We start from the raw sequence: 27,773 nt of genomic DNA, 5'->3' as shown, positions 1-27,773 counted from the left end.
TTTGGCCCCAACTAGTAGAGCCCCGGCAGACGAAGTGCTAGAGACCCCGGCAGACCTACAGGGGAGCATGCACACAATGGGACGGTGTCATGAACAGCATCCCATGTAGTAAACACAGCACTGAAATCTGTGTTGCTTTTTTGCCGCTGCCGACTAGCTATCTAGAAGTATATAGCCAAGATTGGTGACCGTACATTGCAATGTATAGCATACAGGCATAAAGTACAAATGACCACTGCAGCACAAGCAATACAAGCAGCATAGAAGCCTGTGCCCTGGCACCCCTGCTCTTCTGCTGCTGTATACTAGTCATCTAGGGGAATATAGCCCAGAAGAGTGACCATACAGTGCAATGTATAGCATACAAGCACAAGTACAAATGCACACTGCAGCCCATGCAATACAAGCAGCATAGAAAAAAACCTGTGCCCCAGCACCCTTGGTTTTCTGCTGCTGTAGTCTAGCCATTCCAGAAGAATATAGCTAAGACTAGCGACTGTACAGTGCAATGTATAGCATATCAGCATAAACACAAATGAACACCTCAGTCGTGTAAAACAAGCAGCCTAGAAAGCCTGTGCTTTAGCACACCTGCTTTCCTGCTGCTGATGAGTCGCTCCCCAAGCGGGCATATAGCGACCTATGTAGTTAAAAACAACACATGTACACACTGCAGATTTCAGCACTATATGTGCCTCTTACCGCCCGCTATAAGCGGGTGTATGATCGCCACCGTCCTGCCTTGGAGCCGAAAGTCCGAGCTCTGCAGTAATGGCTGCCGGCTTCTTCCCCAGCTCGTGTGAGTAGGGGCGGGCCGTGACCTCCTTCGCACACAAAGCTAAAACTGGAGAACCCGTGATACCACGGGGGGGTATAGCCAGAGGGGGAGGGGCCTTGCACTTTTAATGTAGTGCTTTGTGTGGCCTCCAGAGGGCAGTAGCTATACCCCAATCGTCTGGGTCTCCCAATAGAGCGCTGAAGAAAGGAAATTTCATGAGAATGAGATCTATGATCATCAGCAATTATGGCCCATTCTAGGACCCTGAATCAAGTGTATGTAATTACATAAGTATAGGCTTTGGTAATAGTTTAAGATTTTCTTGTTTATTCAACACTCCACTTACCTCATCATGGTCAATGTCTGCATCTCCACTGATAACAATGCGTTTTTCAATTCTGGTTTCAGATATTCCACCTTTTCCAGTCTTCAAATCAAAGAAATATAGCATTTATGAGACAGCAGCAGCACACTCAAAACAATAAAACACACCGGTTTTGCACGCTTCTACAAACAAAATTTAAGATCAAACAACTTGGTGTCCCACATGCTTTGCCGAATCATATAAAGCATGTGTGACGATTATAAATATCTGTGGCTGTTAGAGGGAGTCACATCTGAAATGCATGTAACAGTTTAGGCCAAGTTCACACGTCTCAGATTTCCAGTGCGAATTCAACATTACAAATCCACTGCATTTCTGACTATAAGCTGCACTGTTTGGCAAGTATGTCTTGGTAAAATTTATGTGAGTCTTATTGTCTGCAGTTAGTAACATCAGCAGTGGCAGAGCTCCGTCTGCACCTTAAATCATTAAGTAGAAGGGCACAGGAATACTTCATATAAAATAAACAATTTGCAGCCTATACATTGCGGAAATTAGAACATCTACTTAAGTGAACAGTCGGCTAACTCACGTATAAGGCGTATGAAGATATCCATAGCCAAATGAGGAACAAAATCTGCATGTGTTACTTGTGGATTTCACTGCAGATTTCTAACCAAATCAGAAGTGGAAAATTTCTGTAATGTGTGAAACTTAGGGGTTGATCCCGAGGAATCCCATACGAAACGTGTGTTGGGGTTGCAGATATAATTAGCGAGTAATGAGTAAGCAATGCCCGCATGACTGTTTGTCCTCTATGTGTCATTCTTGATTTGCATTTCACTATAAAGGATCTGTCCTGCACTATATTTATCTATATTTATTTGGACATACTATATACTTATGCGTGGTGTACTGTGATGCATTGTCCTAGGACCTCCATACAATGAGTTTCCAACTATGTTTATACCTGCTTGATATCCTCACCTCGACTGACATTTTACTCTTATGTATCCATTTATTAAATCAAATATTTATATTTGTGTTGGCCTTATGACTCCTTCAGATGTAGGTTTCTAATGTGTGACCTTAGCCTCACAGCGAGAAGCTTTACATAAAGGGAACCAGCAGTATTGCGAAATATTTAAGAACATAAAGCCGTAGACCTAGTACAGAAAGAAAAATTGAATTGTCCCTAACCAACATGTAATCATCAAGTAAAAAAGCCATTTCTACCTTGGTGATGTGTGTTGTTGTAGTGGTTAGAACGGAATCAGATGTGATTGTCTGAGCACTCAGTAAAATCCCTGGCTCACTGTCTCCACCACCATCCAGCTTCATCAGGAGAGAAAAAAGAAAGACGGTTAGCAAATCATTTTCAAACGCAGAAATATTTCTTAGCCTATATCCCAAAAGTGATGGTTGAAGCAATACCACATAGTTTTGTTTTAAAGCACCACTCCAGTGCTTTTCGTTATTTCACCGATGGAGTAGTGCTTTAAATCTAAGTCCAATGCCACCGGTCTTATACTCACCCTCCGGATTCTTCATCTCTTTACAGTGTCACTCCGGTCAGTTTCTGGAGATTTTTGACCTGCGGCTGCTCCAGTGCTTCATGGAGTGCATCGGAGGTCACACCTCAATGTAAGCACATGAGAGCCTCGTTCTGGATCTCAAAGTTGTATTTAGCGCTTATGATCTACCTTCTGACTGCCAACCAGATGTTACTGTCACAAGATGGTGCAGAGGGACCACGTCGAAGAGGTTAAGACGCCGGAAGGGGAGTATAAGATGAGGGGAAAAGGGACTTACAATTAAAGCACTTTAAATCTAAACTAAAAGAGGAGTTTAGGAGTCACTGATTTATTCCTGATAGGTTAAGATGTTCTTTTGTCCAAAATGGCGTGAATGTTGTACAATAATAAAAGATGGTATATGCAGGGTCTCTACCCCCTACTACTTCAGCACAGGCTGTTCCAAAGGTCTTTATCAAGACAGGAAGTAGAATATCCCACTCTTCAGTTAGATGACTGCTGACATATCGTTCCAGTCGCCTGACTACTGAAGCCAATGACAGGGTCGGTGGCCAGGTGACAATAGCTAGGTGCCATCACTTTCTACCCTGGCAGAGATCACCAGAGAAACAAAAAAAAAAAAAAAGAAGAACAGCACAATAAAGAAAAATGGGCGCAGAACTCTATGCTTAAGACTCCATGCACTTTACTTTACAGCTGAAATCCATAAAGTAGACCCACTATTTCACTTCCCCGTTTCGCTTTCTATAGATAAGTATATCTATCTCGAAAACACTTCTAAATAAAAGATATTAAAAAGGTACATCATTGTGACGACAGTCATTTTATTCCGAAAACTAAATATAAATCAGAAGGCAACGCAGGAATATTCATCACCACTATATCCCTTAAAGTAAAAAATATATTCGTTGTTGTTTCTAAGCAACCGCAGGCGACATGTCCTGTCCTATATACTGAATGTCATTTATTATTTCTGGATTATTAATAATGCATAGCTGGCGTCTGCTCGGAGTGGAGACTTTGGCACATGGTAGCCAAGATTTTTTTTATTTTTTTGAAAAAGGGGTCTTTATTATTTTTAGGAGTATTACATCTCCTTAACTCATGGTAATACATACAAGAGAAGCATTATTTATATTACAAAAAGGAAAAAAAAAAAAAAACTTAAGCTGTTCTTCAGATAGTCACAAATGGGCATTTACAAGTTCCTGAGGGTTGTCAGAACTGAAGATTTATGGAGCGATGATAAAACAACTTATTTCCTGAGCAAGTGATCATTTCCATGAAGGTAAAAAAGAAATATTTTATTTTTTTTAAGAGATTAGTAAAAAAGTAGTTCTATTTCCATTGATCCAAAGGTTTCTGCAAGTAAGATATTATGGTTATAAAAAAAGAGCACAACTTCTTAATATTACAAGAACAGCGACGATAGGGTTAAATAACAGTCATCAAAACAAGCCTCCAAAGAGAGACTACCTGAGCAGATTCGAAGGTAATGGTTTTTGTCTCGGTCTGAACTATTGGGACTTCTTTTGTTGAGATTTCAGTCCTCTGTGTGGCATCAGAAATGGTCACCATCTCTGTTTTCACCACTGGAGGCTAGAGAGAAACAAGCACAGAAATTCTTACACAAAATATATGAAATTCCGTATAGAACAATTCAAGGTAATCATCTCTAGCCAGGAATGGCAGACAAATAAAATTGAGGGGTCAAGCTACGGAGAGCCAAGAACTTCCTCAATAAATGGAATCTGTCACCAGGTTTTTGTCACCTGATCTGAGAGGATAGAAGATAGGAGCAGGACCAATCACTGGAATCAGAGTGTCTGCCCCTACATGATGCTGCTCTCACCTGGTAACAGATTCCCTTTACATCTTTTTGATGGAAGAAGATCTTAAATCCCAAGGGTTAATTGGGATTTAAACTTGATGATCAGATAGGTCATCAATATTATATCTGTAGGGGTAGACTTTACAGTGCTTCCATAAATTAGCTATAGACCCACTTATTGTTTACTAAGGACAGCTCCATGCTTTTATTAGTGACTGTTCTTGGTATTGGGCTTCGTCCCACCCAAGCGAATGGGATTATACTGCAATACTGCGAACAGCCGGAGTGGGCATAAACAAAAAAGGATGGCCTACAAAGAGCTGAGAGTCAGACCCCATCAGTATAGGATTGCTGACCTAATGATAAAGCCCTGAAATTCACAGTTCTGGATAACCTGTCAAATCTGCAATTTAAAGATTGTTGGAGGGTTCTCGCCTAAAGGCTTGATAATGTTGACCATACAAGTAGTTTCACATCTTTCTAACACAAAAGACATTTTTGATGGGTTAAAAGTCCACCTCCACTAAAGCAACTTGTATATCTTGGGTGATATGAGTAATTGAAAGAATTTAGTGATCTCATCAAACAGTTAACAGTATTATCGTGACAAGAAAATTGGAAGCGATACAGACGACTTGGAAGTCTAAGCAGCCACACAATTAGTTATTAGGTACATTCACAGAGCTAAAGGAAGCAGAACCACACGGAAAGTACGGCACGTACGGAAAAGACAAACCAAGATCCAAATGTATATCAAACATGGAAGATGGAGTATTATGGTGCGATTAAACATGGAAAAGAAAATATGGTGTGCTGAATAAAATGGCAGTGGAAAGAAGTGCAACAACTGGAAAGAGACAGAAGCCATATTCACTGGTTTGCCTTTTTGATAGCAGACACCAACACCTCCTTGATAAACGCTCAGTGGTAACCACCACCGTAACAGAATGGATAGGTACACACAAACTCCCATTCTGTTGGACCCATTTACCTCTGAACAACAAATAATTTGGGCAGAAGCATCAACATCGATGTGAGAAACATCGCCATTAAGTTTGCTTTGCTCTTCTATATGAACTTCCCGCTTTTCTTCCACTTTCTCCTCACTTTCATATGTACTAACGGTTATTTCCTGGGATAGGACTTCAGTCTCTTCTTGTATTTCTGTAACCGTTAAAGTCACAGTATGGTCTTCGCCCGTCTGAGACTCCTCCACTGGTTCCACCTCCTTCACATCTTCGGCACTTTCGTCAGGTTCTTCTGGTATAACATGCTCGGAAGATCTACCTTCAGCTTTGTATTCTACCTCTTCATTCTCACTCTCGCTACTGCTATCATAAGACGACACTGACTGGGTGTCATTTTTATCCAATTCTTTCACTTCGGCCAGAGGTTCAGTCACATCATTATGCGGCTCAATATCTCCATTTATTCCAGCTTTCAGGTCTTCCTTGACAGTTGCATTTGTATAGTCAGAATCTGCCTGCTTTTTCTCTTCCACTACGTTCTGTATCTCATCTGAGTTCTATATGAAAATGGATGAGGAAAATAAAAGCATATGAATAAATAAAACGAACTAAAAATAAAATTAAGATGCCGCATTTCATGGAGGACAAAATAAAAGTGATGAAATCAACTGAAAAGTGAGAAAATGTGATGGTGATTAAGATGGACATTTTGGTACTTATAGTACAATGTGAGCACCTCAAGGGCATCACTCAGGCCAGTGCGCATCCCTCGTGTTCTGGGTAAAAGTTTCTGTGGGACACAAGTACACATAAAGGACACAATCAATACATATACACAATGACACAGAAACAAATATTTCAGGGAAACATTTCAGCAAAAAAGGAAAATAAATAATAGCACAGAACAGGTACAAAAACACAAACACATAAAACACAATACTGAGCCTGGAGGATTTACATGCCATGACTGTCTCTGCCCTATAGGAAGAGGTAAACTCTGCACAGTACACAAATGTATATAATGCTTCCCAAATCATTATCAATAGTTTTGAGAGTAAAGGATCTTAAAGGGGTTGTCCAGAATTAGCATACTGTAACCCTAAGGATATCCAGCATACCAGGTGTTACCAGCTCTGGTGGCGGTCGGATGTACACAGTGAATGGAGCCAGAAGCACAGGTACATTGGCTATTGCCACGAGCTGCAGCTCAGAAGGGAGTTATCTGAAGAACTTGGTGACCGTAAACAGAGCTCTGCGGTGCCCCCTGTCATGGCTACATTCAGTAGGGTTTCCATAAGGGTACAATTATTTCCTCTGTCAGCTTCGTACAGCTGGGGAGACCATTCTCACTGAATGTACTGTATTTTTGTTGGCTGCAGAATTTGGGGCCTGATTAATGTTATACTAATGTTAATGTTTTACAGCAATGTTTTTAATTTTACCATACATTTCCACAATGGAAGGTTGAGGCATCACCGAGGCCTCTTTGGTGATGCCCCACTAGAAAAGGGCTGAGAATGCCTGCTCTATGTTATACTACACGAAATGTATACTGTCTTATAAAAACATACATCACCCTAAAAATCAATAATTAAAGGGAATCTGTCAGCAGGTTTTTGCTATGTAATCATTCAGCATCATGCGGTAAGGACTAAAGCTGGGTTCACACATAGCGACAGCAACAACGACATCGCTGTTACGTCACCATTTTCTGTGACGTAACAGCGACCTTGTAAGTCGCTGTTATGATCGCTGCTTAGCTGTCAAACACAGCGACGCAGCAGTGATCATAACGTCTCAACATGTGCTGCGGAAAGCTGTAACCACGGTAAACATTGGGTAACCAAGGTCTTCCCTTGGTTACCCAATGTTTACCGTGGTTACAGCTTTCCGCAGCTGCCAGACGCCGGCTCCTGCTCCTTGCTCGCTTCATTTCGTCACTCTCTCGCTGTCACACACAGCGATGTGTGCTTCACAGCGGGAGAGCGACGACGAAAAAATGAAGCAGGACATTCAGCAACGAGCAACGACCTCACAGCAGGGGCCAGCTCGTTGCTGGATGTCACACACAGCGACAGCGACGGGACGTCGCTGCAACGTCACAGAAAATGGTGACGTAGCAGCGACGTCGTTGTCGTCGTCGCTGTGTGTGACACCACCTTAAGACCCCGATTCCAACGATTTATTACTTTGGTTACTAGCTGCAGCAGTTATGATAGTCACAGTTTTCTCTGCTGCAGATGTATCAGAGCTGAGGAGTTGTTCTGTATATAATCCCATGGACACCACAGCTTTCTGCGTACATTGTGTAGCGACACAGAGCTACTAATCGGTGCTGAAGGTGTGGTTGGACTAGATGCCATGAGGAAGCCTATCCTTTAGTGATAATCTCCTGTTGATAAAACACTGAATGTAGTGGAACAGCAAAACACAGACCAATATGTGATCTATCATTGTATCTCTTCTCCTACATCAAGTGGCCCCAACCTGTTGCTCTTCGCAGCTGTTGGCCAGACCTGTGAGCAAGGTACAGATGGTGACTTTTGTAAGTAAGCCTGCTGAGAAGTGCATATCTAAATGCACATATATAGGGCGTGGTGGAAATAGGTTAATACTTTAGCCAGGAGGCAGGACGATACTGCCAGCTAGAAGGTTGCTTAAAGATAACTGTGATGGCATTCTTTCATTAGGCACTCCCTCCACACTGAGTGGGGGCGAGGTGGGAACCCATAGATATAAGAATGCTGCCTATAAGGGAGCAGGGCACATGGTCTCAGTGTGATTTCTACAGGGAAGTTTTTACTGACATAACAGTAATGGTGGTAGTGGGGGGGGGGGGGGAATCTGGGAATCACGACCATGGGAGGGGTCAGGATGTCACTACTGGGAGGGTTCTGGCTGTGGCTCGCAACCATCTCTCAAGCAATAAATGTGGCACTTAGGCCCTGTGCGCACTTGCCGTTTTTTGCCGCGGATTTCCTGCGGTTAAGGTAAGGAAAGGTTGATAACCCCTGCTCTACACAGCGTGATGCGCTCAGATTACATGTCAAAAACCTGCTGACAGATTCCTTTTAAAAGTTAGCATGTTTCGCAATCATTAAAAAAAAACAAAATAAAAACATTACAAATTTGCTTTGCTATGAATATGAAAATGAAGATATACTAAGCAAAGTCACTTTACAAACATCTACTATGGGAATCACCTATATTTCCTAACTGTATGCAATTATTAGGGATAATATATATACATTTATTAAGTCATCTTCCCTAATTTTCTCCCCTAACACAGCTGCACATGTGGATACAATACAGAGTAGATATGGGGACAAGGTATCACTGTAGCAGCCACTGTTCAATATGGTCACCGCAGAAAGATAAAGTAAGGAGATTGGCGATGGAATATTACAAATTAAAAAAAAAAAAAAAAGGAAGAGACAACCCCTTATATTTATTCATTTTTTTTGTATTAAAAAAAGGGATCGGCCAAACATTTTCCCCAGAAACAAAATCACTATTGTGATTGCCTTAGATCGGTTTGGATCCAGTTTCTGAGACCCCCCCAAAATGTGCAACAAACTCTGCAGAAGCGCTGTCACTGCATGAGCCGGGCGCATAGCTGAGAATGGCATCAATAGGAAGTCTATGGAACCTGTACTCCAACTGCGCGTGCGGCTCATGGAGAAGTTGACTGCATCTGCAGTGTTGTGAGTAAACAGTATAACTATAATTTATAATATAATGTATAATATTTAAAACAAATACCCCCACAAAACTAAAGCACTTCTGAAGGACTACTCTGATCTAAAATTAAAATGTAAGCCTTTTTTTTTTTTAAAAGTTGGTTTCTTTCTTCACAAACCGACCAGGACTTCTGACCATGAATGGCTGCTGGTGGAAGAGTATGTGACTAGACCGGTCCATCAGCTCCTCCAATTGTAAAACACCTCACATGGGAAATCTGCTTTTCTATTGGAGGAAGATGCCGGGTCTCGTCACATACGTCTCCATCAGCAGCCATTTATTGACAGAAGTACTGGTACCTTTGTGAAGGAAGCTGAACCAACAAGATAAAGTGGGCAAGCCCTTTAAACAATGATGGCCCTCCTTTACAACGCGATACCTAATTTAGGAAATTGTTGATCTCTGTTCAGCAGAATATTGGCGTATAATATTCCATTACTTGTTTACCTAAACACAGAACCCTGCACATGTGTTATACTTAGTATTGCAGCTCTCCCATACTCAACTGAAAGGAATGGCATTGCAGGAGCAGGCAAAGGAACAGTTGTTAAAAGGGGTTTCGCACAAACACAATTTTAATCAATAGATCTTGGAATAATAATTTCCACAATTGGATGTAATTAAGAAAAAAATGTCCCTGTAGTGAGATAATCTTATATATGTGTCCCTGCTGTGTATTGTGTAATGGCCATGTCTGACCGTACAGGGACATGGTCTAATCATAACACATCTCCTGGGCAGGGGAGGACACAAGAGTATTCAGGTATTACAACACAGGAACACAACTAATTCCTTCTTTGAGGTAAAACATTGCTAAAAAAAACAGCTATTATCCTGTGCAGTAATATCTTTATACTCTTTTGCGTCCTCCCCAGCCCAGGAGATGTGGTATGATCAGACCATGTCCCTGTACAGTCAGACACAGCCATTACACAGTACACAGCAGGGACACATATATAAGATCTCAGCACAGGAACATTTTTTATCACATCCAATTGTGGAACTTCTTATGTCATTAAAATTAACTTTATTTGTGGGAAAATCCCTTTGGATGCAACCTTTCTTTTGCTGATATATGGAGATCCAGGAGGTAGGACTCATACTCAAAACTTACTCTACATAGTCTATTGGAAGTCCTGAAATATCCTTTATGCAAAGAGCAACCATAAATAAAATATAGCTATGAAAAATCAATAGTGCCAATAGTAATTTAATAAGAATAATAACCATCCTATCAAATGACAAGCATAAACCATAGAATGTCTATTAAAATGTGGTCTAATGCATCATTAACAGCTTGTAGCAAACTTCTAAATTTTACTGGACCGGAGACTCACCAGGGGCCATGTTCTACAAAAAACTCAATGCACTTTACTTATCACCACTGTGACGTGCATATAATCAACCCCTTCTCATTTTCAAGGCAATAACCCTACAGCTCAAATTGGGAATTGAAAATATGTTGACTACCAGCCTAAGGTCAGCATGCAGCTAGCAGAGAGACATCAGGGGGGCAAAGCTTATCCCAAAGAGTAATACTGTGATATTACAATAATGTTATCATACAGGCATCATCACAAGGTACAAACATCCAAAAATCACAGCAAGCACTAGAAAGACAATGAAAACAGCACACACAATGAAGAAAAGAAGGTGCACCTCAGACAGTGGTGGAGAGTGAGAAACGCAACACGTGTCACTGGGCACACTAGCATTCAAAACACTGCCCTCTGTGGTCCGGAGGTTAGAAGAAGACAAGGTAGGAAAGCGCTCTTTATTAAAGAGAATGGATGTTATCTCCTCTTCAAGGCTCTAGACAAGTTAGAAAGTGGAGAGCAAAGAGTTAAAATAAGAAAAAGGGAAATATTAGAAACCAACCAGAAGATGAAATTATTGTGAAGATAGTACAAATAGATGTCAAAATACAGTGAAACACCAACGAAAGAGAATATCAATAGCTGCTATAGTCTGGAAGAAAAAACGAAAATGCTTATCAAGAAAGAGTTTAAAAGCACAACTAATGGCCTCAAATTAGGTTTTATTAATGATCATATCAGCGTACAAGCAATCAATTAACATTCTTTTCAGCAGCAATGTGAAAAACCTTATGTCCAAATACTAACCCGCAAGGGTTACCTCTGCTGGAGAGCCTAGTCTGAAGCCTCAGTGGCACCACATCCACCTACTAGTGCCCTCACAAAGACACATGTATAGATAACAATTGGGGCAGCCGCATTGCATGAGCTGCTGGTAACAGCATTCAGCCATATACTTCACAGCAGCAACATAGGCAATGGACAAAAATAGACTGGAGGTGTTCATTGACTAGTCATAAAGGAGGAAAATGAGATACCGTGTGGTCTATTTGCCCTGCCACAGTAATCCTTGCCTGTGATGATGATAACTACAGAGTGATCTTTACAGAGTCTCTTATTAGGCTTAGCAGCAAAAAAAACAAAATTGCAGGATTTCAATTATTTTTTTTTTTTTTTTTAAAAAAAACCTCCACAAATAGTCAAGAATTATGCAAAAAAAGTAAATGTTTAAAAATTAGAAATAAATTCTTATTACTATATATTTTTTCTTGTGTCACACTTTCTTTAAATCGCAGAGAAAAATACTGGAATGCCCCTTAAAATTGTTCCAGAAACTCTCTCCGCTGGAAACAATCTTCTCCAACTGTTCAGGATTGGGAAGAAAAGGTTCATGTGTTATACAGACTAGAGGAGCTATCTAGCTGGGAGACACATACGCATCCTACCTGGGATCCCTGGTCTAGCAGGTACAATATATAGTTGGTTCACGCAACAGCCTAACTCATCATTCTAAGGTACTTTAGCTTCACTTTACATCTTACACTCTACTCTTGATATTTCTAAATCTTAATCATCATCTTTATGGCTATACTCCACACCTGCCCTCTGGAGTCCCAACATGTGTGCCCTGATGAGTTCAAGCACTATTATACGCTAACACCTTATACTTTTTAAGTATCACTGCCCTTCTAGCTCTTGCCTACCATGTTAGCAAGTTATATATTGGGTTACCAGCTGTTCCTTTAACGTCTTGCAAACACCATGTAATAATAATAGGAACAAAGTTATCTGTATTTGATTGAAAAATTTTCACAAAACAAAGAATTGTTGGGAAAAAAAAAAAATGTTTCAGAAAATTTAGTATTTCTCCCAGAATATTATTGTAATTACATACGTGTATTTCCATTGTGTGTTTTCGAAAACACACAAAAAAAAAGGAGGGAAAAAAGGCAAATTGGACATAATTTAAAAGAAAAACTCCAAAAATGGGCTGGACAAAATTGTTGGCACCTTTCCAGAATTGTGGATAAACAACTTTGTTTTAAGCATGTGATGCTCGTTCAAGCTCACCTGTAGCAAGTAACAGGTGTGGGCAATACGAAAATCCCACCTGAAACCAGGTAAAAAAGGGGAGAAGTTTAACTCAATCTTTGAATTGTGTGTCTACATGTGAGACAGTAAGCATGGAGAACAGAAAGAGGAGAAGAGGAGAAATGTATGGATTTGAGAGCCAAAATTGTTGAACAAGATCAACAATCTCAAGGTTACAAGTCCACCTCCAGAGGTCTTCATGTTCCTTTGTCCATGGTGTGCAACATAATCAAGTTTAGTTACAGTGCCCTGGGTTGTAATCTCCCTGAACGTGGATGGAAGCGAAAAACTGATGTAAAGTTGCAACACAGGATAGTCCATCCTGTGAATAAGTAGCCCAAATCAAGTTCCAAAGAAATTCAAGCTATCATACAGGCTCAGGATGCATCAGTGTCAGCATGAACTATACGTCGACATTTAATGAAAAAAAAAAAAGCCTATGACAGGAGTCCCAGGAGGACCCCACTGCTGACACAGACATAAAAAAGCTATTGCAGTTTGCCAAAATTCTTCTGGGAAAGCATCTTGTGGGCAGATGAAACCAAGATAGAGCTTTTTGGTAAAGCACATCATTCTACTGTTTACCAAAAACGGAATGAGGCCTACAAAAGAAATAAAACACAGTACCTACAGTCAAGTTAGGCGGCGGCCCAAAGATGTTTTCAGCTCGTATAGCTGCCTCAGGCATTGGATGCTTTGACTGAGCAAGAATCATGAAATCTTGAAAATTACCAAAAGATGTAGTGCCCAGTGTCAGAAAGGTGGGTTTGCATTCTCGGTCATGGCTCTTCCAATAGGATAATGACCCTAACCATACTTCAAGAAGCAGCCAAAAAAATGGATGGAAACAAAGCCCTTGAGAGTTCAATGTGTCCAGATCTAAATCCCATTAAAGAATTTGGAAAGATTTTAAAATTGCTGTTCAGAGAAGGCACCCTTTAAATATGAGACCTGAAGCAGTTTGCAAAAGAAGAGTGGTCCAAAATTGCAGTTGAGAGGTGGAAAAAACGTATTAATGGTTATAGGAAGCGATTGATTGCAGTTATTTACACCAAAGGGTGTGCTGCCAAATATTAAGTTAAGTTACGGGTGCCAACAATTTTGTCATGCACATTTTTGGAGGTTTGTGTAAAATAATGTCCAATTTGCCATGTTTTCTTTGTTTTTTTTTTGTGTTGTCCCAACACACACAAAGGAAATAAGCATGTATATGACAAAACATGCAATTGCAATAATTTTATGGGAGAAATACTTTATTTTCTGGAAAATTTAAAAAAGGTTCCAACACTTTCAACCATGACTGTAGAATAAAAAGACAAATTATACATACACTGACAAACAAAAGGGTAACAATGTTTTGAACGTTTGACTTTCAGGCTCCATACCTCACCATCCATTACTTGAGTGTGAGACTACATTCATCTTGGCTATCTCATACATAAATTTGACTGATTAGTTACGCAGATTCTTGTCATGCCATTGTATCGTTATTGTTTTGCTTTAAATTTAAATTTGTATTTTGTAAATCCACCTTTGGCTTTAAACACTACCTGAATCCTTCTGGACATGCTCTCTATCAGATTCAAGCATCTTTCGATCAAAATCTGATCCCAGGTCTCTTCTACACATTGCCAATGTTGGTGTATACTGATTGACTCGCTTGAGTATGTATACAGCTTTTTCTTCAACTCTACCCAGAAGTAGTCGATTGGGTTGAGGTTTGGAGACTGTGGAGGCTAATCTAACACCTCTGCTTCACTGTCATTGAACCATTTCTTCTCCAACCTCAACATATGCTTCGGGTTTATGTCCTTCTGAAGCAGTATGTCGTCCTTTTAATACCCATAGTACTCGAGAGTATGAAGTACCGTATTTGTCGCTTTATAGGACGCACCGGATAAGACGCACCCCAAATTTAGACATAAAAAAAGGTAAAAAAAAAAAATGGGGTCCGTCTTACACTCCAGTGTTCTCTTACCGGAGGAGGGCAGCAGTGGTGGTGAAGCGGGGTCACAGGAGGCAGAGGTTGTGCTGGCAGGCGCGGCAGATCAGTGGCAGCGGGGTCCGTGGTGGCAGGTGCGGTGGCGTCCGTGGTTGCAGGTGCGGTGGTGGCAGGTGCGGTGGTGTCCGAGGTGGCAGGAGCCGCGGGGTCCGTGGTGGTGGCAGCGGCGGGTGAGTCGTGCAGCAGGCCGATGCAGTGAGTCTCCTTGTGTCCGCGGTCCCGGTTCAAATGATGGCGCCTGGAGCGGCGCATGCGCAGATGGAGCGCTCATCCAAGGGCTCCATCTGCGCACTTGCTGACTCCCGGAGCAGCGCGTGTGCAGATGGAGCTCTCATCCAAGAGCTCCATCTGCGCACACGCTCGCTCCTGGCGCCATCATTTGAAACTGGGACCGCGGACAAACTGGGTAACTTGCTGCACAGCCGCCCGCCCCGCACGCACAGAGTGGCAGCCAGCCCATCCTGCGTGCAAGCGGCCGGGTACCTGTGCTTGTGTGTGGGTGCCTGTGTGAGGGCGGCAGCCGGCTGCCGGCCGCACACAGGACCCGGCTGTCGCCCGCACGCAGCACCCGGCTGCCGCCCGAACGCAGGACCCGGCTGCCGCCCGCACACAGCACCCCGGCTGCCGCAAGCACACAGCACCCGGCTGCCGCCCGCACACAGCCACGGGTACCCGGCTGCCACCGCACGCAAGCACAGGTACCCGGCCCCAGGCACCGGCCGCCCGATCGCCGCACACACAGGACACCCAGGTACCGCTATATTCGGATTATAACACGCACCCCCCATTTTCCTCCCATATTTTTGGGAGGAAAAGTGCGTTTTATAAAGCAAAACATATGGTAACTCTTCTTCTAGGATACCTACATATAGCTCAACATTAAAACCAACATTGATCCTGATCAAGTATCCAATGCCTTTGGCTGTGAAACAACCTCACATAATCAGGCGCTTCCTCCACTGAACTTGACATTTCCTTCAATTTCTTCTTATGACGATACTGAAGTTGAGGTTTCTTTACTTTTTTCAGGTCACCATTCCAGACTATTGTTAAGTACATCACACGGTGCTTGCATTGACATCTGTGAGCTCACTATTACTAAGCATTGGAGCAACCTCCACTGCAGTGTTTGTTGTACCAAAACTGATAGACCTTGTGATGAGCCGACTTTTTGACTCAGATATTTTTTCTTGGACGTCCACCTCTTGGCTTTTGAATGGATGGACAGACTTCATTTTATATTCTTCCAACTGTCATGGCACTCACAGGATGCAGTTTGGCAATTTTCTTGGCCGAGAGACCGCTATTGATGAGGTGGACGATGTGGTGTCTTCTTCATGGCTGCTCCTCGAATCAAACCAGTAACCTTTCACTTGGGAATAAGCCTAATAACATACTGAGCTACTACGGAATGTGAATACAGTTTATAGTTATTAGTATACAGGAAGAAAAAGATTCTTGAAACACCAGGAGCAAAACAGGAAGAATGCAGTGGCATGATAAGAATCTGCATAATTAATCATATGCTAAAAAGTTTAAAGTCAAATTTACATTTACATAGAGATAGCCAAGCTGATTTTCTATAAAATGTAGGTAGTCTCACACTCAAAGCAGTAGTAATGGATGAGATATGGAGCCTAAAAGTTAACAGTTCAAAACATTGTTACCCTTTTGCTCATCAGTGTGTTTGACTTTCTGAATCAAGTCTCATGGGGTGGGGGCAAACACCCTCTTTACTGCAGTGTCTACACACAGAACACTTCTCTCAGAGAAGTGGTATGCAATTTAGACTCCAAGAGTAAGATAACTGACAATATAGGAGGTAGCTACTGGATAAGTCAATGCCTGACCCTTTGTTTCGACTAATGAAGTAAAACTGACAAGATTTTATTGAAAAAGCCATATGTAGACAACTCCCCAAACATTCCATCCTTGTCTTCTTCAATAGTGGAATTAGGTCTATTCTCTAACACACACTTTGTATAAGTTTGGTAAAAGATGCAATAGATAATGCCTTGCTACAAGACTATTGATGTGATTAGTAAGAGAAAGTCTCACAGGGTGCAATTAGGAACTGCTGAAATATATATTTTATTCCAAGTGTGCTAAATACTTGAAGTTATAACACAAATGTTTCATTGTAGTATTAGAACAACTGCAAACAAAAGGAAGCAATTAAAGTATTAATAAAGGTGTTATATTAAGAGAATGGTGAAAGTGAATAAAGCAATTTTGGAATATTGTCACGTGGTCATCCCAAGTTCTTCATTGACGTGCCCTGTAATGTGCTCATTGTTAAGAAGGTAGAAGAAAAATACTGACGTTAGGCAACACAAACCAGGCCTTAACAAGGAGGTTTTCCAAGACTTGGATATCAAAATCTGTCCTTAGTGTAAGTGACTAATGCATTTACGGCGATTATACATTTATCATGCATAGTCGCCAATCCTGGTGTCCTCCGCTTGCTTTCTTAGCCTTGGTTGGTGTTCCAGTGGCATAGGGAACATTGATAAGTCTGAACCACAGCTCTACAGCACAGGAAAAAAATCAGTAGTTCTGGCATGCCAACTCTTGGATGCAGGTGAACACCAGCCCTGGCGAAGGAGGCAGCAATTGTTTCAAAGATGTTGTAGAACACTTTTCAAATACAGCAGTCTTTCTATTTCAGGCTTACCCATGTAGACTGATCATTGGTCTTATATTTGCCTCTAAGCATATATTACGGTCATCAGCAGGGTTCTCCTGCTCTGGTCAAACACACTCGGAGGTTTTCTGCAGTCCACACAGAAACTGGGGAATACACGCACAGCCCATCTTAAGTACCCATCATATCATTTTGTAGAGGGCCAATCGAACAATCACATGAAGCATGCGGAAAGAGAGCTGCCCTATGCAGTTGTCTGCCAGAACTATGGCTGAGAATGTGTCGTAAGCACTTCTTCTGAAACTGTAGCTGACTGCATGGTATATAGCTGTCTGGCTGCACAGCTCGTCTGCAATCATATACGGTTACTGAAGAAGTGCTGACTAGTTGTTCTCAGCCATAATGCAGTCAGACAGCTGCACAGAACACAGTCTGCCTGGCTCATGAAAATTCTGATTTGCCCTCTGCATGGTGTCATGTACATTACTCAAGATGGTACAGTGCACATGCACAGCCAGTGATCAGATAGCAGACCATGAGAACATCATGTCTGCCTTGTAGCATGTACAGAAAAGACCGGTTTCAACTGGGATTACAGAAAGCTCTAAAAGAGCATGAAAGCTTGCTGGTGGGTAAAAAAAAATATATGGTTACCAGCAAATGAAAGGACAATTTATCCAGGTATATAGGTGAGCCTGGTCACACAGGAAATTATTTAGTGTAGGGACTCGCAAGTATGAGGACACCTGACATGGGTTGTGAGTGTGCATATTTTGGCCAAAATATGGACCAATGCCTTATGTATTATATACATCATTTTCAGATTTTATTGCACACTGTCATTTTTATGCAGGCTGCAGCCAGGCCCTTTAGTGTTTGTTGGGTGAATTGAGGTGGCTTTCCTGTGGTGTGGGGTGCACTTATATAATGCTGGGCAGCCCGCCTGATCTAATAGTATGGGCGTCACCAATAGGCTGTACGCCAGACACTGCATCACATGTACCTGTGTGACTGGCCCCCTATATGTGTGCATGTCAAATACCAGCAGCCACCTCCTCTATGATTTGCTGGGTTACAAGTGGGGTTTGCATCTGTGCTGCTTCCACCTTTATCATGGGGCCTGCAGCATTAGCGGTTTCTTTTTCTGTGAATTTTTTTTGGGTATAGGTAAGATTTGGAAAAATTGTATTTGAAAAGCTTATTGTTTTTCCAAAATCTTTTACAAAAGATGATTGTCTTGGGAGAACCACTTTTCCACTGTTAAGTCAAGTTTAGTTGCTGGCAGATATTGTACCTCCTGCAATAAAAAAGTAACCATACAATCACTGGTCTGTACAGGTCAGATTTGTTTTAAAAAGGCAAATATGGCAAAGTAGCTGATACCATGTGCAGGAGAGACAGTGGTGTCCTAATCACTTAAAAGTAAGAAGTATAACTTTAAAAGGACATTTAAAGTAACAGATTACAGCCAAAGATTATCTTTACAGTCATGAGATTCACAATTAGTAAAGTGTGCCTTTTATGCCCTAATGTTCATATCATAATCAGCTTACCAGTCATCTCTCGATTGGAAGAAATATTGAATTTTGAATTTTTTTATCAAATAAAGGACCAGTTTGTTTAGCAATGTTCAGGTTTCTCTTGCTCTGTAATTTTAGGTCACTATAAATCCCAATAATTTATATGACTCCATTACACTGTATATGGTCGATACTATAAGGATAGCTGGGAATTAATGTATTTTAAGAGAACAAATAAGATAATAATATATAATATATTATAATAATATATAATATAATAATAAGAAAAGGAGGAGTTGTATTATTAATTAAGTAGTGCATTAAATAAATTAAGGAAAATCATCTTAGTGAATTATGGAGTCAAAGATTTTCTTTCCATCTTGGAGAAATCAACATGTCAATTTAGTGTGTGTCTTTAAGACAGTGAGCTAAATGGCTTGGTCTAAATAATTTCAGTATTTCCTGAAGAGTCCAAGTATCTATTAACTAATGACTAATTTAATGGTAAATCCATTAGCAAACCACTCAGACACATAAAAAGTAACTTAAAACCACTAAATGTCACGATGCATGCACAAGATAAATCTGTGACATACCCCGTGTGTCTGCAGAGGTAACGGAGTGATACATCGTTTTTCCCATTCGTTGGGACGTGGCTCAGGTGTAGACTCCATGAAAGTGCGCTTGAGCTCACTAATGCTAGCCTGATGTCTCAAAATCTCATCTTGTGATTTATCCAGATCCTATTAATGGATTATGTAAAAATAAAAAACAAACAAAAAAAAGCAAAAAAACAAAAAAAAGACAACTCGACAAGAACTCAAATTTAATGGAAAAACAAGTAAGCCAATTTTAAAAGGTAAAAAAAACAAAAAACAAAAACAAAAACCAGTAAGGACGAAATGTTTGGCCAGTTCTAAAGCACTGAAAGCTATAATATTAATTCTTGTAGGCAAAAAACAGGAGCAGGTCCACATGTAGCCAATATGGTTGAGCTGCATGAGATCTGATAGGCCTAAATTAACACAATAGATAATATAGTGTAATGATGGATCTGAATGGCAGTCCTAATACGGATTAACTAGCAATTGTTTAATATAATCATTTTAATTTTATTTTTTAATTAAAATGAAGCAGCGTCTCAGAACAATAGTGAAATAAATAAATATGTGGCTTAACACAAGGATTACTGGTTTGCGTGTCCATGACAGGCCAGACATTTCTCTTTACATATGTTGTTAAATCCTTATCAAAGTAAATACTCTGACTTTAGACAAATGCATAACTTAACTTTTACTTAATAATGGGAATAATGAAATGAATAGTTCATCAGAAAGTATAGAAAGTCAGAGCAAATCTTTGATTCTTGAAATGGTCTTCAAGAAACAGCTTATTAAAAAAGCTGCAAAAAGCAACATGAATGATTAGTTTGGTTAGAACAACAGTGCAAAATGTGACATAACCACGTGAAAACAATAAGAACAAAGAAACATATAGGGGGCTGGTCAGCCCTTGGGCTATGGTCCACCCTTAGGTCTACTAATGTCATATACTGGATGTTAATGTGGTCATCTTTCACCAGTGGTATAGAAATTGCATAGCATAGTGATGAGCATATAGAACCTTCCATAGACCTACAGGTCGCCTGCGAGAAGTGTACACCTGAAGTCACAGCATGCACGCTCCGCCCCCCACCGCTCATGCATTTCATGCACTGTGTCGTGAGCAGCAGCTTGCATATAACAGCCCCACCCTAATAGCAGTGGCAGATCAGATGGACGGGTGGTTTTCATACAAACCTCCAACATTAAATTGCTATGCCTGATATAAATATTTTCTCCTTGCATTCTCAAGGACTTGCTCTGTGAAATTAAAATAACGGGAAAAAAATATATATAAAGCCAAACAAACAAGCAGGATTTGGTATGAGTAGTTGGACTGACAACTTAAGCTGCAGACACGGAGGCTGCAGAAGGTCATTTTCTGTATAATGCCAGCTATATTCATATTGTGTACGAACAGGTCAGGAATGGGTTGTGATCAATCCAATTAGAATACCAAAGCTAAAGAGCTGGGGGGTTAGCACACTACACATTCCACCACATACACGATAGACAGCAGGCAATGGTTTGCAGGCAAAAATTCAGAGCAGCATTCTACACCTGTGGTACTGCAGTGTCATCCTCTTCTTTTTCCGGCTAAGGCAAAGCGTATTACATCACCAAAAGTGAGAAAACAATTATTAGCTCGGGCTAATGAGTGTCCAAAATGTAAGACAACACTTCACAATTGCCAAGGAGAAATCGAGTTTGTTCACTATTGTGTGGTAGGCAGTTTCAGAGGGTAGATAAATAAGCAGCTCGAACACTAGCTGACAAGCTTTCTTCATAGGCCATTTTTACTAGTCATGGTTTCCTATTAATCTAATGTAACAGCGCGTCAACATTATTTTCCTCTAAATGTACCCTCCGCTGGCGAGTATGCAGGTGTTTTATTGACAAATATTCCTCAGCCCAGTGTCAGATCATGTGGTAGAGAACGTCTCACTCATTTCAGGTCTATTTTACTAAATGCACTCCTCAACATTGAAAGTGCCTCGTCAATGGGTCACGGTCCTGATGTGCAAAGAATGAAAAGATAGGAATACTTCCAAAACTTCCTGATTTAGGCCAGAGTCACACTTGTGTATGACTTGGCAAGTCTCGCATCGGGATTACCTGGGGCGGCTGCACACTTTATGGACAGGAGCTTCTCAGCTGCATGTATTTCTATGCAGCTGACCCGCTTCCTGTCAGAGTGTGCGGCTGTGTCGGGTGATCCCGATGCGAGACTTGCCAAGTCATACACAAGTGTGACTCTGGCCTTATTCAGTATCGAGTATGAGCACCAGATGCACAAATCCCTGCAGTTACACACCTTGTGTGCTATTAGTGAGGAATGTTCTGCCACACTGAATGCACTTGGGCTCACAGATCATCAAGATGCACTGCTGGCAGCTCCCCTTGTAATTGCCGATCAATGTCCCAGATATGCTTGATGGGAGACAAGCCCAGAGATGCTGCAGGTAAGGTCAGCCCATTTAAGACGTGCAGGATGTTCACAGCTGCATGAGCAACATATAGCCTGGTGTTGATGTTGAAAAATGTAATTTTATCCATTAAGAATCAACTTTTAAGAGTCTCATAATTAGTATTTTAAGGTGTAGTGTTGATGCTTGATACTGAATAAGATGTTTTGAAAATGTGGTTTCCTTTTTTTTTTTTTTTTTTTTTTTAACATGTGCAGATCAATAACATTTCCATTCATCCTGACATTTCCATAATTTCACAAATTTTCCATATTGGTGTTGCAATTTCAATGTTGAGGAGTGTAATTTTGTACTTCATGAAACAACAATCCTGGATCATTGTTCCTTACAACATTGCATTGTGCCATTCCTGTGTTATTCCTCCTGGAAAGAAACAAAAATGAACTCCTGGGTTAATCCCATTCTCCATGTAAATTCAGGTGAGAAAAATAATTGCTCGATTATGGATGAATGAATATATAGCATCTCTTGCCCAGTGGATATGTTGCATAACTACATTTCTACCATAGAATAAATTAATATCCGGGCAGCTATTATGCAGGATGGGAGCATTGAATCAATTCTCACAAACTACGTTTGTGGGGGCTCATACTGTATATAGGGGGCTGTTTGGGGCTTATAATGTATGTAGGAGGCTAGAAGGGGTTTAAAATATATATAGGAATCTATGTGGACCTCAAAGTACAGTATATAGGAAGCTAAGTAGACCTCAATGTACAGTATATAGGAGGCTACATGGGGGCTCAGACTGTATTTAGGAGACTGTGGGCTCATACTGTACTTAGGAGACTATGGGCTTATACTGTATAGAAGGCTAAGTGGGGGCTCACACTGTATATAGAGGAGCTATATGGGGGCTCACTTGTATACAGAGGGGCTATGTGGGGGCTCACGGTATATAGAGAGGCTATGTGGGGGCTCATACTGTATACAGTTGCTATGTGGGGGGGCTCATACTGTACATAGGGGGGCTATGTGGGAGGCGCATACTGGATATAATGGCTGTGCGACAGCGCTTCCTGTATGTACGGAGCTATGTGAGGTTCATGCTGTATAGAGGCAGGTAGTATGTGGGCTCATACTGTATATAGTAAAAAAAAAATCCAAGATACTGGCACTCACAATAGACAATTCTTTCTTGTGATTTCCTGATGAATATTTTATTTCATATATTCATGTCAGATCTAACACGTTTCAGCTTTAAAAACAATACACCCTTCAGATATAAACACACAAAGTATACAGAATAAGTTTATATAGTGTCAAACTGGGTGTTACAAATTCAGGTGTCTAAAATTGTAATCAACAAATATTCATCAGGAAATCACAAGAAAGAATTGTCTATTGTGAATGCCAGAATTTTGGATTTTTTGTGAAGGGACTGCTGACCCATTACGAAGGCACCATCTGCTGGAAGTGCTCCCTGGATTTGTCCAACATTGATATACTGTATATAGTGGGATCTCAGCATACTTAATTATGCTCAATATTAAATGATACAAATAATATTAATATTAAATAATCATTAAAAATAAATGTTAATATTGAGCAGAATTAATTTCAACCTATTGGTTCGGACCTCCACACCTGTCACGGTCTTTCATGTGGCCCCTTGGGAAAATTAATTGCCCACCACTGATCTAAGGCAATGTGCAATGTAGCGGTCAAATCATTCTTCTGTACACTTGTTTTGCCATTTCAATAAAGCATTTTTTTATATTTATAAAATACATATAAATTGGGGTCCTACATATATAATTTGTCATGATCGGCAGAGATATATCAGTCTGCCAGGAACACAAGTTATTAACAAGTGGAATAGTAATGCATACATTTCCAAAAGAGTTAACAAAGAAAGAGCACAATGCAGAACATTAGGTGCAGTTTATGGTAAAATACAGGGTTTACTACGATAGGGCTGAACGGCTGTGTTTAGGGAGCAGACACTACTTTTAGGGCGCTTTTAAAGGAATACCCAATTCTTTATAATCAAGTAGTGTAAACAGGCTGCCGATCACCTAATGAATTGTCATCAGTTGAAACGATTTTTAATCTTGTAAAAAATATAAAAAACAAGTATTACAATTCTCGGTAGCACATGGTCTTTTAAAAAACAAGACATGTGCTGCCCAGAAGAGACAGCCTGTGTGCACAGATCTATTGCTGATTGTTTTGTGAATATCTTATGCGTGGTAGGCCTGTCTGTACAGCCTATTGACCGGCAAACATGTAGCCTGATGGTCATGCAATTATATAACAATGTGTGTCTTCAATATGTGCAAAGTGAGTGACATGTAAATCAAGCACAAATATATACTAAACAAAAAGACAGACTGTCATATTCTAGCATCAGTTAGAGGCAAAAAGGAAAAATAAAAGAAAATCGTCCCTTGTTTAGAATATAATATTATTATTTGTTTATGTAATTATTGCACTTTCCTTAGACAATAAACTAATCACCGTAATACAACTGTGTCCTGTCCACATATATATTTTCCAATACTAGATAACAAATAAAAGGTGTTTTTTTGCCCTATTTCATTGCTTATATATTTTTCTAGACTGAAAAATAACATACAGACGTGAAAACTAGATGCAAGTGGCAGCTATAACAGTGTTACACACCTCTTCCCCTGCTTTCTCATTCAGGTCAGGGTCAGAAAAGGAGCCCAATGGATTCGTCTTAGGCTCCAGGTAGCAAAGAGACAGAGCAAGAGGAAGGGAAAGGATCAATGAAAATGGGACGGACTGAGAGGCTGAAAGGAGCAGCACAAATATGAGGACAAGGGATGGAATGAAGGAAGGAGAGGTAAGAGGAACGTAGCGCTGCAGATTGGATGGCAGGAAAGACACACAAACGTCCGGGAGACTGGGGAAACTAATGTATCCATCCTCATCAAGCAAGGAAGGGAATTTCAAAGAGAAGATTTTGCAAAAGCTGAATGAAAAGAAGCCACATTCCACGGCCTTGTATTTTACGGACAGGTGGCTATTGTAAACGGCTAGTGGAGGAAAATGGCTGCCTGCATCAGTGGTAGAGTCCAGGAATTTTGATAGCAAATCATTGTGAATTGGTGCCACTTCCTTGGTAGTACAGTCCTTGTAACTTATGCCATCATCACTAGAGGATAATTCATGCTGTTCCTCCATTGTATCATCATCATCATCATCTGAAATATCTGAAGGCAAGTCCATCTCAGGGATGGATGGCAGGTTGGCGGAAATGGTATGAGTGCAGTGAATGGGTGACTGTGACAATGGGTGACTGAGCTAATCCAACAACACCAGCAGCAAGCAGGTGGATATGGGCGTGTAATCAAATGCAATAGTGTAGAAAAGAAAAAGTGAAAAAATGTGTACGCAGTAGGAACAGAGAAAGAAAAACACAATAGAAAAAGGTTAGTAACAAGTTTATATAGATACAGAACTCTGCAATCAGAAAACAATTATTCCAATAGAGTGTAAAGGGAGAATGTCTATATACATGCCACATCTATATTCCTATAGAGCCCAGGGAAAGTGTGCGTGTCACCTGTATGGTGCTTATTCTATGGAACATTACTCCAGAAAGCCCATTTACAAAGGGTTGGGCTGGAGAAAAGACCTTGTAGAGTATCTTGGATAGTTTTTTTACCTGAAAACAATGATCGCTATTATCTTAATATACAGTATATTTCGCATGCGAGAAACACAGAGCAACAAACCAGGATTACAACACATTGATGCAGGCAGAAGTAATGGGGGGAGGGTCAAGCTCAGATTTTAAGAAGAAATGGATACAGTTTATATGTTAAATGTATTCTAAATAATTCATTACTTGGCAAGAGTAGAAAGAAATGCTGAAATAATTGGTAGGCAAGGATATCGTAGCCACGCGGGCAGCACAAGGGCCCCTAAAGGCACGTACAGTGTGTGTTCAGACAGCTTTTACGCCAGGCGGCAGCATTGTCACTTGCAGTAGAAATCCACAACTGAATGTTTTAACACATCGTCTATATATCAGGTTACCACTTCAGTTCACTTCGTTGCTCATTTTGTTCTGAAGTGGATTAACGCATGTCAAAATGAACACTTGGTCATTAGTTATATTTCACCCTAAAATCAGGTTCATTATTTATGAAAACATGTAAAATATGTGTATGTCCACGTGTGCCAGTAGTCATGTAAACGTAAAGGTTAAAATAAAAAAGCAAATTTATTCTAGATATTTCTGTGTATACATCTCAGCAGATATTTTTTCACAAGCGTGTACAATGTATACAGCCATAGCAAACAGAGACAAGAAGCAAAAGCTACCACACAGCGAGTGGACACAAGCACCCAGCACACCCAACATTACACGCATTAGGCGGGTCTGTATTACCCTTACCTTTGTGTCGTTAGGGAATACTGATGGAGCACTGGGTGTTGATATTCCATCCTGAGATTCCCGAATTGCAGCCATTGACCCGGACATTAAACCATCAACGCCGCTGTCTCCGGGAGAAACCGATGCATCCCTCAGTAGGCTTTGATCTGTGATACTACCAATCGGAGCTGTGTGAAAAGGCAGAATATACATCACCAATAAAAAAAAGGCCTACATCCACAATTGATTCCGTTTTCTGAAACCATATACACACACGCACACACTATTATATATTATATTAATATGTATATGTATTTATATATATATATATATATATATATATATATATATATATATATATATATATATATATATATATATATATATATATATATATATATATACACATATATATACACATATATACATACACATATATATACACATACATATACATACACACACATGGTATATATAGCACGTGTATGTATGTCTCCGAATTTTCAAGCAATACATTTTGTATTTTCTGAAAAAGAGAAATGGTAAGAAAAATAAAAATAAATGCATTGCTTTCAGACCTCAAACAATGCAAAGACGACAAGTTCATACTCCTTTAGAAATAACAATACTAATAATGTTGGTGAACACTTCTTTTTACTCCTTTTTTACTCTAATTTTTCACTTTATGTGCATCTTAAGAACCTGTATCTCCCTTTTTTTTAAATAATGTTTTAAACCTACTATGAAATTTCATGGTATATACAAACTGTCAAAACCATATTATGATATATTTCTATCTATCTCTCTATCTATCCATGTATCTATCCATCTCCCTCTATATATCATAATATGGTTTATATATATATGAGACTTTGTGCAGCAGGCCTTCATGGTAAAATAGCTGCTAGGAAACCACTGCTAAGGACAGGCAACAAGCAGAAGAGACTTGTTTGGGCTAAAGAACACAAGGAATGGACATTAGACCAGTGGAAATCTATGTTTTGGTCTGATGAGTCCAAATTTGAGATCTTTGCAACCAACCACCGTGTCTTTGTAGAATAGGTGAACAGATGGACTCTACATGGATGGTTCCCACCGTGAAGCATTGAGGAGGTGTGATGCTGTGGGGGTGCTTTGCTGGTGACACTGTTGGGGATTTATTCAAAATTGAAGGCATACTGAACCAGCATGGCTACCACAGCATCTTGCAGCGGTGTGCTATTCCATCTGGTTTGCGTTTAGTTGGACCATAATTTATTTTTCAACAGGACATTGACCCCAAACACACCTCCAGGCTGTGTAAGGGCTATTTGACTAAGAAGGAGTGTGATGGGATGCTACCCCAGATGACCTGGCCTCCACAGTCACCAGACCTGAACCCAATCGAGATGGTTTGGGGTGAGCTGGACCGCAGAGTGAAGGCAAAAAGGCCAACAAGTGCTAAGCATCTCTGGGAACTCCTTCAAGACTGTTGGAAGACCATTTGCGGTGACTACCTCTTGAAGCTCATCAAGAGAATGCCAAGAGTGTGCAAAGCAGTAATCAAAGCAAAAGGTGGCTACTTTGAAGAACCTACAATATAAGAC

The 27,773-nt window shown here is 40.4% G+C and overlaps 1 protein-coding gene across 16 annotated transcripts in view; it reads right to left on the bottom strand.

The window, feature by feature from the left end:
• EPB41L2 (erythrocyte membrane protein band 4.1 like 2) overlaps positions 1-27,773 on the bottom strand; it is a 204,683-nt gene that overhangs the window by 27,668 nt on the left and 149,242 nt on the right. For 3 of the 16 annotated variants that reach the window (XM_075339882.1, XM_075339883.1, XM_075339884.1), the window contains exons 12-21: positions 26,209-26,375; positions 24,465-25,109; positions 20,914-20,949; positions 19,348-19,494; positions 10,838-10,990; positions 6,174-6,227; positions 5,461-5,994; positions 4,115-4,237; positions 2,340-2,438; positions 1,125-1,205 (exon numbers count right to left, since the gene is read on the bottom strand). In XM_075339882.1, coding sequence (XP_075195997.1) covers positions 1,125-1,205; positions 2,340-2,438; positions 4,115-4,237; positions 5,461-5,994; positions 6,174-6,227; positions 10,838-10,990; positions 19,348-19,494; positions 20,914-20,949; positions 24,465-25,109; positions 26,209-26,375 — 2,039 coding nt within the window. Of the gene's footprint in view, positions 1-1,124; positions 1,206-2,339; positions 2,439-4,114; positions 4,238-5,460; positions 5,995-6,173; positions 6,228-10,837; positions 10,991-19,347; positions 19,495-20,550; positions 20,614-20,913; positions 20,950-24,464; positions 25,110-26,208; positions 26,376-27,773 lie in introns of all 16 variants that reach the window. The other 13 variants (XM_075339886.1, XM_075339885.1, XM_075339889.1 and 10 more) reach the window with 13 other exon arrangements.

Source organism: Anomaloglossus baeobatrachus, chromosome 3 (genome assembly GCF_048569485.1).
Source record: "Anomaloglossus baeobatrachus isolate aAnoBae1 chromosome 3, aAnoBae1.hap1, whole genome shotgun sequence".
NCBI lineage: Eukaryota > Metazoa > Chordata > Amphibia > Anura > Aromobatidae > Anomaloglossus > Anomaloglossus baeobatrachus.
This window is presented reverse-complemented; position numbering and strand designations above follow the sequence as displayed.